Source organism: Alosa pseudoharengus, unplaced genomic scaffold (genome assembly GCF_046254945.1).
Source record: "Alosa pseudoharengus isolate Yale_2024_CS ecotype anadromous, Long Island Sound unplaced genomic scaffold, YU_APseudo_1.1 YU_APseudo_1.1_scf_19, whole genome shotgun sequence".
NCBI classification, from domain to species: domain Eukaryota; kingdom Metazoa; phylum Chordata; class Actinopteri; order Clupeiformes; family Clupeidae; genus Alosa; species Alosa pseudoharengus.
This window is the reverse complement of record NW_027468657.1, coordinates 28056631-28070364: the sequence shown is the minus strand read 5'-3', so window position 1 is coordinate 28070364 and position 13734 is coordinate 28056631. Positions and strand designations below refer to the sequence as shown.

Genomic DNA, 13734 nt, shown 5'->3' with positions numbered 1-13734 from the left:
TTATGTAATATTTCAAGGTTGTTTGTTTGGGCTGTTAGGAACAAGACTGTCATGCACTGACATAATGCCCTATTCGTCCATATATAGGCTACATATTCTAAAACTTATTAGGCCTATTATTATTATTATTATTATTATTATTATTATTATTATTATTATTATTATTATTATTATTGAATTGATAACATATCCTTAATACCTAAAACATATAGATGTGTTATCCCGATTGGTTAAACTATGCAAAATAATTACATAATTACAACCGGTAATTTGGCATTTAAAATTAGTTTAATATCATTGACCTTTGCGTTTTCTGTGTTTTACTGGACAATACCAGTTGGTGAAATGCAGTTCAGTTGATTAGACTCAGAGTGACGCTGTTGGTCAGTCTATGAGTCTCCTGAATTGTATTTCCCGTGTTACCTCCCCTTAATCGAATAACATAAGAAAGACTGCGCATAGAGCGCAGCTAGAACTAAAGAAAGACCACGATTGGATGTACTAGGGAGCTCGCTTTCTTTCTGAGGACTCTCTGGGCTCCATAGTTATCTATTTGTTTTGCGACTGCCACACTGCATGAACACGGACGCTCCTAACGGACTATGGTGATTTATTTCAGTTTTGAGATGGACATGTCAAACAAAACAAAGACATGGCAAGTACTCATTTTTATTTCCTTCATCTCGGTAGGGTTAGTAACCGGACAAGTGAGCTATTCGATTCCAGAGGAAATGGCTAAGGGCTCTTTAGTCGGTAACCTGGCTCAGGATTTAGGTTTAGATCCGAAAAGGTTGAAATCGGGTAAAGGTCGTATTTACACAAGAGACAGTGGTGAATACATTGACCTGAATAAAGACAGGGGCGTCTTACTAATAAAAGACAGGATTGACCGAGAAGCACTGTGCGGACAGACTACTCCCTGTGCTCTGCATTATCAGGTCATTTTGGAGAGCCCTATGGAATTGCATAGTGTGACAATAGAGATAACCGATATCAATGACAATCCCCCGCACTTTGAAAAAGAAGAGATGGTTTTTAGAATTAGTGAATCGACTACAAATGGTGCAAAATTTGTGCTGGAGAGAGCTATGGATTTAGATGTCGGCATTAATGGCCTACAAGGTTATTCTCTTACGCCTTCGGAAAATTTCGATCTCAAATTATTACCCCAAGCAGACGGGAGCAAAAATGTCGAAATGGTTCTACAAAAACCTTTAGATCGAGAAAAACAAGACCAGATTTCTTTAGTATTGACGGCTGTAGATGGGGGTAACCCTCAGTTGTCGGGCACGGCACAGATACGCATTAGTGTCTTGGATGTCAATGATAACGCCCCTGTTTTTACACAGGCAGCTTACAAAGCTGTTATCACGGAAAATGCCCCAAAAGGCACATTGGTGACCACTGTCAGCGCCTCTGATTTAGATCAAGGTCCAAATGGCAAAGTAACATATTCAATCAGTAACACACTGGATGATGTCAGACAGATATTTCAAATAAATGAGTACAGTGGCGAAGTCACTCTGATTGGCAGTGTTGATTACGAAAAGGCTCGTCATTATCAAATTAATGTACGAGCAAGGGACCAGGGGGGTCTTACAGACTCGTGTAACATTTTAGTTGATGTCTTGGACACAAATGATAATACGCCGAGTATAAGTATAATGTCTAAGTCAAATATAATATCTGAAGGCTCCGCGCAAGGTACAGCAGTTTCCATATTACATGCCCAGGACTTAGACTCCGGAGAGAATGGCAAAGTCCAATGTTCAATTAATGAAAACATACCATTTGCATTGAAAACTACATCGACTGACTTCTTTAGTTTGGTTACCGATGATGAATTAGATCGCGAAAGAAATTCTGAGTATAATATCACTGTGACGTGTTCTGATGAAGGATTGCCCTCGCTCTCCAGCAGCGTCACTCTCTCATTACAGATATCAGACATAAATGATAACGCGCCATTATTTGAGAAGAGCACATATGTCGCATCTATTATGGAAAATAATTCCCCTGGTCTGTCTATATTCACGGTAAAAGCCAGGGACGTTGATTGGAAACAGAATGCGCGTGTTTCTTATATTCTGGAGAAATCTTCGATGAGCGGTGTGTACGGTGTGGACGTCTACTCTTATGTTTCTGTTAATCCCGATAGTGGAGTTGTTCATGCAGGGCGCACTTTTGATTTCGAGAAATTAAAGGATTTTACTTTCCACATAAAAGCACAAGATGGAGGTTCCCCTCCACTCAGCAGTAATGTCAGTGTTAAAATACTGATCCAAGATCAGAATGACAATGCGCCTGAGGTGCTGTATCCAGTGCGTGGGGGCTCTCTGGTGACTGAAATGATTCCTCGTTCAGCAGATGTTAGATATTTGGTCACTAAAGTGGTGGCTGTTGATGTGGACTCTGGGCAGAATGCCTGGCTCTCTTATAAACTGCTGAAAGCGACGGACAGAGCTCTATTTGAAATAGGCGCACATAATGGAGAAATAAGAACTATTCGCCAAGTTACTGACAAAGATGCTGTAAAGCAAAAGCTCACTGTTGTGGTGGAGGACAACGGACATCCGTCTCGCTCTGCAACAGTCAATGTCAACGTGGCTCTGGCGGACAGCTTTCCTGAAGTCCTCTTCGAGTTCTCCGATTTTACGCACGACAAGGATAATGACAACTTGACTTTTTTCCTCGTCTTGGCATTGGCGGTGGTGTCATTTCTCTTCATTGTATCCATCATAGCCATACTGTCAGTGAAATGCTACAGATGGAGACGAGAAGTTTGCCGGACAACTGACTCGCAAAAGAGTGACTTGAAATACGGACGACCTTACACCGAAAGTATCATTAGTCTGGATACTAGTGGAGCACAGATACTACGTCGTGCGGATCTGGACACACTGGTCAGCGATGATTCTAAAGATCAGGTATGGTTTAAAATGTAATCTAACATGTAGGAAAATCTCCACCTTTGCTTTAATTTCAAAGACACGTCATCCTTGTCAACATCAAAACATATTTTTTTATTACATCTTCATCTCAGAGAGCTCGGTAAATGCTTAATTGTTAAGTGTTGAAAGTTTATTATATACTGGGATCCCATATGTCGCTGATCGTGGTCCTGAAATGTGTGCACATGACGCATATGCTGATCACAAAAGCACGTGGGGGAAGATTGGGAATCTCTCTCTCTCACTCACTCCTTCACACACACACACACACACACACACACACACACACACACACACACACACACACACACACACACACACACACACACACAGTACACGTAGATAGTGATGTGTTTACACATTTTGTCTAACGCGCTGTTTACGTTTTGGCATGATTTATGGTATACTGTCGTGGTTATTCTGCTCATGCCCTAATATGCCTTAGTTATTCTTGTGGCTTCCAATGATCTTAACATAGGTAGTTTACATTGTCATCATGGCATTATGACTATTTGCTTTAACTCAGGGACGTGGGGATGGGAGTTGTAGAGGGTATGCATTACTAGGTGCTTTAAATGCTTAAATGGAATGCTTTGGTAAGGTAGGTTACGTGTTGACCAACTGGAACACATGTGTAGTTCATAGGATTTGACTCAGAGTGCCGCTGTTGACCAGCATGTTGCTGTGAACGATGCAGATTTTTTTAGCGTTCCTCCCCTATCTCTAAAGAAAGAAAAGCATAGCTGCCAGAGCACATAGTCAAGAAAATGGAGTAGGAGAAACATCGAATTTTCCGTTTGGTTTTGCATGAATTTATAAACGCATTAAGGGTCATATTTGTGCTTTTAAGTGTATGGTTATACTGCGTCGATTCACTGCATATCATCTCGGAGCTGTCTGGACAATTTATTTCGCTTGGATGTGGAAATTACTGGAGAGAACAATGGCCCGGCGAGTACTGTTGTTTATTTCGGCACTCTCTATTGGTTTAGTGCAAGGACAAGTCAGCTACTCTATTCCCGAAGAGATGACGAAAGGTTCTGTGGTCGGGAACATAGCACAGGACTTGGGATTGGATCTAAAAAGACTGATATCAGGTAAAGCTCGTATTTATACCGGAGAAAGCGCACAATATATCGAGTTGAGCAGAGAGAGAGGGATGCTTGTTATCAAAGAGAGAATTGATAGAGAGGCTCTTTGTGGACAGACGACGCCCTGCGCTCTTCATTTTCAAATAATTCTGGAGAAGCCGATGGAACTGTATAGAGTTACGGTGGAGATTACCGACATTAATGACAATTCTCCAGTTTTCACAATGAAGGAGATGAAATTTGAAATAAGTGAGCTTTCACAGCCAGAAACCCGGTTCGTGTTGGAGACAGCAATCGACAATGATGTCGGCGTCAATGGCCTTCAGATCTATGTGCTAAAGCCTAGCGCACATTTTGCTTTGAAAATGCATAATTTGGCCGATGGCGCAAAGAGTGTTGAAATGGTTTTACAAAAGCAACTAGATCGAGAAAAACAAGACCGCCTGTCTTTATTGCTCACAGCTTTAGATGGCGGAGAGCCTCAGTTGTCTGGCACGATGGAAATTATTATAACTGTTGTAGATGCCAACGATAATGCCCCGGTTTGTTCTCAGGCTATATATAAGACCACTGTAAAAGAGAATGCGCCAAAAGGCACCATTCTGACCACAGTTAGCGCATCCGATGCTGACCAGGGTTCATATGGTATTGTCACATATGCTCTATCAAGCAATGCAAAAGGTTTGGCAGAATTATTTCAGGTAAACAGTAATGATGGCATGCTAACTTTAATAGGAAGCATCGACTTTGAAAAAAATAAGCAATATCAGATTTCAGTACAAGCGAAAGACCAGGGTGGCCACTCTGACTCTTGCAAAGTAATCGTGGATGTCACCGATGTAAATGATAATAGTCCCGTCATAAATATAATTTCTGAATCAAATGAAATATCAGAGAATTCAGAAACTGGGACTGTTGTAGCTATGATGAATATACAAGACGCAGACACAGCCGAGAATGGCAATGTAAAATGTGCTCTTAATGAGGATATCCCCTTTATCATACATTCTTCATCCGATGGGTTTTATAGTATTGTCACGGATAATGTACTAGATCGAGAGCAAGTATCGGTGTATAACATCACAGTTACATGCTCTGATGACGGCGTGCCATCTCTGTCAAGTAGCGTAATGCTCTCATTAAAGATAACAGATGTAAATGATAACGCACCTGTGTTCGACAGTGCTATATATGAGGCTTCCATATTAGAAAATAATGCACCAGGTGTGTCAATATTCAGTATAAAAGCAAAAGACGCGGACTGGAACCAAAATGCCCGCGTGTCTTATATTCTAGAAGATTCGTCCGTTAATGGAGTGCCTATATCGTCTTATGTCTCTGTTAGTGCTGACAGTGGAGTCATTAATGCTCTTCGTTCATTCGACTTCGAGCAGATAAAGAGTTTTCAGTTCCATGTGAAAGCGCAAGATGGAGGATCTCCTCCATTGAGCAGCAATGTTACCGTTAGGATACATATTCAGGACCAGAATGACAATGCGCCACAGGTACTTTATCCGGTTCAAACCAGCAGCTCTGTGGTAGCTGAGATCGTGCCTCGTTCAGCAGATGTGGGCTACCTCGTCACTAAAGTGGTGGCTGTTGACGTGGATTCTGGACAGAATGCTTGGCTGTCATATAAACTGCAGAAAGCGACAGACAGGGCGCTGTTTGAAGTGGGCGCTCAGAATGGAGAAATAAGAACTATACGCCAAGTTACTGATAAAGATGCTATCAAACAAAAGCTTGTCATTGTAGTGGAGGACAACGGGCAGCCCTCCCGATCAGCCACTGTTAATGTCAACGTGGCTTTGGCGGACAGTTTTCCTGAGGTGCTCTCGGAATTCACTGAGTTTACGCATGACAAGGAATACAACGACAAACTGACTTTTTATTTAGTCCTGGCCTTGGCTGTGGTTTCCTTCCTTTTCATTGTGTCCATAATAGCCATACTGTCTGTAAAATGTTACAGATGGAGACAAGAGAAGATGTTTTATAAATCCAACGGGAATCTTCCAGTCATCCCGTATTATCCTCCTCTTTATGCTGACGTAGGTGCCACAGGAACATTGCCACACGTGTATAATTATGACGTCTGCAGAACTACCGATTCTAGAAAGAGTGACATGAAATATGACAGAACGTACAGTCGAAGCATCGTCAGTCTGGGTACTAACGGAACATGCACACTGCCTCATTTGCAACCAGAGAAACTGGTTAACGAGGACTCCATGGACCAGGTGAGCCTTAAACATCCGTTTAATGCCACTGACTGGGTGTGGGCCCTGTGTTTAGTGCTTTATCTGTTAAACTATTGTGATATGTGTTTCAATGTCTGCCGTACTGATAATTGTAAATTGATTGTGGCTAAAACCTTAGAATATCTTGGCGCTGGCCTTGGTGCTGAAACACTGCATGGCATGCTATGGTACTTGCTGTGTGTAATGCTTTCTTGTAAACTTTATTGTATAATGACAGCTTCTGCCTGTACTTTAAGAATGTTTTTGTTATAGCTGGCTGTTTTGTTATATAAATCCTGTCTTATTTACTAAGAAGACAAACACCCATATTCGTCAGCGAATTCACATTGTGTGCGTGTGTGTGTGTGTGTGAGAGAGAGAGAGAGAGAGAGAGAGAGAGAGAGAGAGAGAGAGAGAGAGAGAGAGAGAGAGAGAGAGAGAGTGGGTAGGGGTGAGGGGTGGGGATTGGGGTGTATATGGCTGCGTGTGTGTGGATGTGTGTGAAAGAGGGAAAGGGAGAGCAGGGTAAAATGCTGTTGGTGTTGCTTAAATTATATGTTGTATGTACACTAAATTGAATAGTTGGATGAACATGGTTGGATGTACGCATGGAGACACGATGAAGACAAGTATCTCTTCTGGGCTTTGTATTTTCTCCTAAATTCAAACATGTGCAATTGCGTGATTTTGACTCAGAGTGCCGCTGTTGGTCAGCATGTTGCTGTGTGAACAGCACATGTCAGACAGTGACACCTCCCCAGTTGGAAATCGTGAAAGGAAAGAGAAGCTGCATATAGAGCAGTGTCATAAGGAGAAACGGCAGACGTGTGTGGATATTGTGCCGTGCCGTGAGGATTTCTCTCTTTTTTTAATTCACAAGGGGATTTGCAAAACTTACATTGCAACAACTTACATTCTCGGGGTTCACTTTTTTTTAAGCACAACTCCTTTTGAAGAATTCCGGACAGAACAATGGCACTGCAAGTATTGGTGTTTCTTGTCCTTGTTGTCGGTTTAGTGAGAGGGCAAGTCAGTTACTCCATTCCAGAGGAAATGCCAAAAGGCTCTGTTGTTGGAAACATAGCCCAGGATCTGGGTTTAGATTTGAAACGACTGAAATCAGGTTATGGGCATATTTATTCTGGAGATAGTGCAACATACATCGATCTGAAAAGAGAGAGGGGGGTCTTGCTTGTAAAAGAGAGAATAGACCGTGAAGCGATATGTAAGCAGATCACTCCATGCGCTTTGCATTTACAAGTTATATTAGAAGAGCCTATGGAATTTTACACTATTAATGTCGAAATTACTGACGTAAATGATAATGCGCCTGTGTTTAAGAGAAATGATATGGCATTTGAAATAGCTGAGTCCTCGCTTATTGGTGCAAGGTTTATTTTAGAGAGAGCCGTTGACAATGATGTTGGCGTCAATGGTCTTCAGAGCTATTTGCTTAATCCATCTGATAACTTTATCTTAAAATCACCCAGCAAATCCAGTAAAAACGTTGAGATGATGTTACAAAAACCTCTGGATCGAGAGAAGCAGCAACATATAACACTGACATTGTCTGCTATGGATGGAGGCGACCCACAAATGACAGGAACAATGCAGATACTGATTACAGTGCTGGATGCGAATGATAATGCGCCTGTTTGCTCCCAGTCTGTGTATAAGGCAAGTGTGGAGGAAAATGCTCCTAAGGGCACAGCTTTAGTAACAGTTAGCGCATCTGATGCTGATGAAGGATTAAATGGTTTAGTACAATATTCTATAGCCAATGCCGCCGACGGAGTATCGGAGCTCTTCGTGATAAATCAAGATGATGGTGTATTGGCTGTATTGGGAAATATTGATTTTGAAATCATGGCATCATATGAGATTGATATTCGAGCAGCGGATCATGGAGGTCATTCTGACACGTGTAAAGTCGTCATTGACGTGATTGATATTAATGATAACAAACCCGTTATCAACATCATGTCAAAATCTAAGGAAATAGGTGAAAATTCCAAATCAGGCACCGTAATTGCGATGATAAATATTCAAGATTCTGACTCAGGTGACAATGGGAAAATCCGTTGCTCAGTGTACGATGGGAACATTCCGTTTACACTTAGATCCGAATCGAACAACTTCTTCAGTTTAATTACTGATAATGAAATAGACAGAGAAAGAAAATCAGAGTATAACGTCACTGTGCTTTGTTCTGATGAGGGAGTCCCCTCGCTCTCCAGTAGCGTCACTCTCTCGCTACTGATATCAGATGTCAATGACAACGCACCTGTGTTTGAAAAAAACGCATACGAAGCCGCAATAGTTGAAAACAACAAACCTGGACACTCTATTTTCGCAGTGAAAGCCACTGATGCGGATTGGAAGCAGAATGCGCGAATTTCCTATATGCTGGAGGACTCCATGATTAACGGGGTGTCTGTGTCCTCGTTCGTGTCTGTCAGTGTTGACAGCGGAGTCGTCCATGCTGTGCGCTCTTTTGATTTCGAGCAATTAAAGGATTTCAATTTCCGCGTAAAAGCGCAAGATGGCGGCTCTCCTCCATTATGTAGCAATGTCAGTATTAAAATAATTATCCAAGACCAGAATGACAATGCACCTCAAATTCTCTATCCAGTACAAACTAGTGGGTCTCTTGTCACTGAGCTAGTGCCTCGTTCAGCAGATGTCGGGTATTTGGTTACTAAAGTGGTAGCTGTTGATGTGGATTCGGGTCAGAATGCCTGGCTATCATATAAACTACAGAAAGGGACAGACAGAGCTCTCTTTGATGTTGGCGCACAGAATGGAGAAATAATAACTATTCGTCAAGTCACTGATAAAGATGCTGTGAAACAAAAGCTCACTGTTGTAGTGGAGGACAACGGACAGCCCTCTCGCTCTGCTACTGTCAATGTTAACGTGGCTTTAGCGGACAGCTTCCCCGAGGTGCTCTCGGAGTTCACTGACTTTACGCACAAGGAATACAACGACAATATGACTTTTTATTTAGTCCTGGCCCTGGCAGTTGTTTCTTTTCTCTTTATTGTATGTATCATAGCCATACTGTCGGTGAAGTGCTACAGATGGAGACGTGAGCAGATGTTTTATAAGTCCAATGGGAATCTACCAGTTATTCCATATTACCCACCTCTTTACGCGGACACAGTCGGCACAGGTACCCTTCAACACGTCTATAATTATGAAGTCTGCAGAACAGCTGATTCCAGGAAAAGTGATCTGAAATATGGCAGATCCTGTAGCCAGAGCATCATTAGTCTGGACACAGCTGGGACACTTCCTCGTGCACAGAAAGGTGCCGTATCCTCGGCGGATTTTGACGAACAGGTGAGAAAACAATGAATAATAATAAGGTTAATATAAGTTAGGAATAAGGGTAATATGCCTTCAATTATGTTGCTGACGTAATTAGATGGTATGCACAGTTATATGAACTGTCACTTAATATAATTATGATTCATTTGTGACTTTCACTTTCATTGTATTCATCACTAATTCAGCAATCATATATTAGCATGTGATACTAGTAAATCATATTTCACAGTGCATAAATTCACGTTGTTTTCAACCAATAAGACTTCCTCATCTTAAGTGGATATTTTTAATTCGGTGTGCAGTTTAGCTAAATGAACTCAGAGTGCCGCTGTTGGTCAGTGCAAATCAATAGTACCTCCCCTTGTCTCGTCATTATCCTCGCTTGTGAAAAAAACCCCAGCATAGATGTACCGTCCACATTACAAATAACTCGACGTGAAGAAGATCTCGTTTTCAAAGAAGTAACCAGGATTTCTACACATATCCACATTGGGAGTAATACTCTGGTGACTACGAAGATAGAATTGACCCAAAACACAGGACTGTTTATGGATTATATCATTTTTGACGCATTGAGAAAATGACGGGTACAACAATGGCACGGCAAGTAGTCTGGTTTATGTTGCCCTTGTCTCTCAGCTCAGTATTGGCGCAGGTCAGCTATACAATTCCAGAGGAGATGGGTAAAGGCTCTTTAGTTGGTAATATAGCGATGGATTTGGGGTTAGACGTGAAAAGACTAGTTTCAGGCAAAGCTCGTATATTCACCGGAGATAGCGTCGAGTATATTGAGCTCATTAAAGAAAAGGGTGTCCTCTTGATCAAAGACAGAATAGACAGGGAAACATTATGTGGGCAGACAACGCCCTGTGCTTTACATTTTCAGATTATTCTGGAAAATCCAATCGAATTCTTTCGTGTTACCGTTGAGATCACTGACATTAATGACAATGCACCCGTTTTCAAAAAGGACGAACTTAAATTTGAAATCAGTGAGACGGCTGCAGTTGGCTCGAAATTTATTCTTGAGAGAGCAGTTGATCCTGATGTCGGAATAAATGATCTTCAGAGCTATTCTCTTAAACCGACAGACAATTTTGTTTTGAAATTGAATAGCCAGGCAGATGGGAGTAAAAAAGTTGAGATGGTTTTACAGAAAGCTCTTGATCGGGAGAAGCAAGAGGACATGTCATTGCTGTTAACGGCTCTGGATGGAGGCGAACCCCAGTTGTCTGGAACAGTGCAGATCCATGTTACCATATTGGACGCAAATGATAACAGCCCTGTATTCACACAGGCTGTGTATAAAACAAGCGTAGTTGAGAATTCACCGAAGGAGACCATATTAACAGTGGTCACAGCCATGGACAGAGACAAAGGAGTAAATGGATTAGTAACGTATTCTATTTCCAGTAGCATTGAGGGAGTACTCGAACTGTTTAATATAAATGAGCAGAATGGAGAGATTCGCTTGGTTGGTGAGTTGGACTATGAAAAAGCCAAGCATTTTCAAATTGATATTGAAGCAAAAGACCACGGTGGGCTTTCAGATTCCAGTAAACTCGTTATTGATATACTGGATGTGAACGATAATAAACCACTGATAAATATCATGTCGACTACCAAGTCTGTGCCAGAAAATACTGCATCAGATACTGTTATAGCTATTATGAGTGTCCAAGACCCAGATTCAGAGAGAAATGGGCAGGTTCAGTGCAGTATTGACGATAACATCCCATTTATAATTAGATCGACATCAAATGGATTTTATAGTGTAGTTACTGAGAATGATTTGGATCGAGAGACAGAGTCATCTTATAACATTACTGTAATATGTTCTGATAATGGAGAACCGTCTCTCATGAACAGCCACACTCTCTTTTTACAAGTATCAGATGTAAATGATAACGCGCCAGTGTTTGAGAAGAGCTCCTATGAGGCTTTCGTTATGGAGAACAACTCTCCGGGTCTCTCTGTATTCACAGTAAAAGCAATAGACGCAGACTGGAACCAAAATGCTAGAATATCCTACATGTTAGATGATTCCTCGATTAATGGCGTACCTGTCTCTTCATATGTATCCGTCAGTGCTGAGAGCGGAGTTATCCATGCGGTTCGCGCTTTTGACTATGAGCAAATAAAGGAGTTTGTATTTCGAATAAAAGCTCAAGACGGGGGCTCCCCTCCCATGAGTAGTAATGCTACTGTTAAAATATTGGTGCAGGATCAAAACGATAACGCACCGCAGGTTTTATACCCTATACAGACTAGTGTTTCGGCCATTGCTGAAATTGTTCCCCGTTCAGCAGATGTTGGCTATCTCGTCACAAAAGTTGTTGCTGTTGATGTGGACTCTGGTCAAAATGCCTGGCTGTCTTATAAACTCTTGAAGGCAACAGACAGAGCGCTGTTTGAAGTTGGTGCACAAAATGGAGAAATAAGAACTATACGACAAGTCACAGATAAAGATGTTGTGAAGCAAAAGCTCACTGTTGTAGTGGAAGACAACGGGCAGCCGTCTCGTTCAGCAACTGTGAATGTTAACGTGGCGGTGGCCGACAGCTTCCCCGAAGTGCTCTCGGAGTTTAGTGGCTTTACGCACGACAAGGAATACAATGACAGCCTGACATTTTACCTCGTTTTGGCCCTGGCTGTAGTTTCATTCCTATTCATTGTGTCCATCATAGCCATACTCTCAGTGAAATGCTACAGATGGAGACGTGAGAGGATGTTTTATAAGTCCAATGGCAATCTTCCTGTCATTCCATATTACCCACCTCTTTACGCGGACGCGGGGGGCACTGGAACACTCCAACGCGTTTACAATTACGAGCTGTACAGAACAACTGACTCCCGAAAGAGTGATATGAAATATGGAGGTCAAAGCACTCTGGACACAAATGGATCACAGACACTTCCTCATATGCAGAGAGACAGAATGAGCACTGAAGACTTAAATGAGCAGGTGAGCACCTTAGCATTTATTAATATGATCATGCATTGCACATTCCATTCTCATTTCTATGGAGAATTTCATTTTTTCCCCATGTCATGTCTTACGCTTTGGTAGTGTATACTGTACATTTGGTTGCTTCAATCGTTTGCACGAGTGTGGCTTGATCTGTTGCTGGCCATGGTTCTGAACATGGCTCTTGGCGCAGGCCAGTGATCTTTGTTTCTGAAGTGCATATTTTTGAAGAGTGAATACTGCTGCTATATTGCTATATGAATGTATACCACTACAATTCTACATTTTTACAATTAGACATATATCAGTCAAATATACAGGCAAAGTGTTTTTTTAGCCATAATCTTTTATTTTTATTTTCTGAAACTCACACATCTGACCCCAATCTATTTGTCTTATTGGGGTACTATGCATATACATCTGAACTTCACCTAACCTTTAGAACAAACACCGAGAATACATTAGTCATTCTGTGTGTGTTGTTTTCAATTTATTCGTTTTGTTCAGATGTGCCAGTATGGTGTATGGTTGTATGGCTGCACTATGTTGATCAAATATATCTTAAATGCAGTGAAATGTAGGTGCAGTTCAACTGATTTAACTCAGCGGGCCGCTGTTGGATAGCTTGTTGTGAATGTAGACAGTCCTACTGTCGGTACCTCCCTCTTACATATCTTTATTTGGCGAGTGTTACATTAATACACAGGATTAGATGTTAAAATCCCTTGTGCCAAAATCCAAGGTAAAAACACATTCAGAAGCCCCTGCTCAAGTTTAACTTTAAAAAGCACACTACCCACAAATCCGCCAACAAATGTCACAAGCACAATGCAAATGGCCTATCCAACAGCAGTAGCCTATATAGTATGCGGCATGTCATTGGGGTTATCAAGTGGGCACCCTCATTCACCGATGTTTCGTTAAGTTAGGCCCACGACACCTCATGAAGGCTTAACAGTGAAACCAGCGTCCTGGAGACACTCCCCTCCATGCTACCACCATATTACCACATTGACCAAATCACTATTAACATCTTCCCACATTCTACATTCTGCTGCGCCTGGCCATCTAACCCCAGGCCTATGACCATTAATCTTCTCCCTCCTTGGCTGACTGGCCTCTCCCTCTGCCTCAGTGCTAGAACTTACCTCAACAAC

General features: G+C 41.7%; 2 protein-coding genes across 13 annotated transcripts in view; both read left to right on the top strand.

Annotated features, from left to right (window-relative positions):
* The window catches only part of LOC143132571 (protocadherin gamma-A4-like), a 202319-nt gene that overhangs the window by 92804 nt on the left and 95781 nt on the right, over nucleotides 1–13734 (top strand). For 2 of the 12 annotated variants that reach the window (XM_076292173.1, XM_076292167.1), the window contains exon 1: nucleotides 3527–6279. The exons of 8 other annotated variants lie outside the window; for them this stretch is intronic. In XM_076292173.1, the coding sequence (XP_076148288.1) occupies nucleotides 3805–6279 (2475 nt within the window). In that variant the 5' untranslated portion in view covers nucleotides 3527–3804. Of the gene's footprint in view, nucleotides 1–590; nucleotides 2928–3526; nucleotides 6280–7001; nucleotides 9622–13734 lie in introns of those variants that run through there. 2 more of the 12 variants (XM_076292184.1, XM_076292183.1) reach the window with 2 other exon arrangements.
* Nucleotides 10055–12792, top strand: LOC143132573 (protocadherin beta-16-like). The gene has a single exon (XM_076292187.1). The coding sequence runs from the start codon at nucleotides 10190–10192 to the stop codon at nucleotides 12677–12679; it is 2490 nt and encodes an 829-aa protein (XP_076148302.1). The 5' UTR covers nucleotides 10055–10189; the 3' UTR covers nucleotides 12680–12792.

Bases quoted from the DNA above. Each gene is read 5' to 3' on its own strand.
- LOC143132573 (XM_076292187.1), top strand. From the start codon at position 10,190: ATGACGGGTACAACAATGGCACGGCAAGTAGTCTGGTTTATGTTGCCC.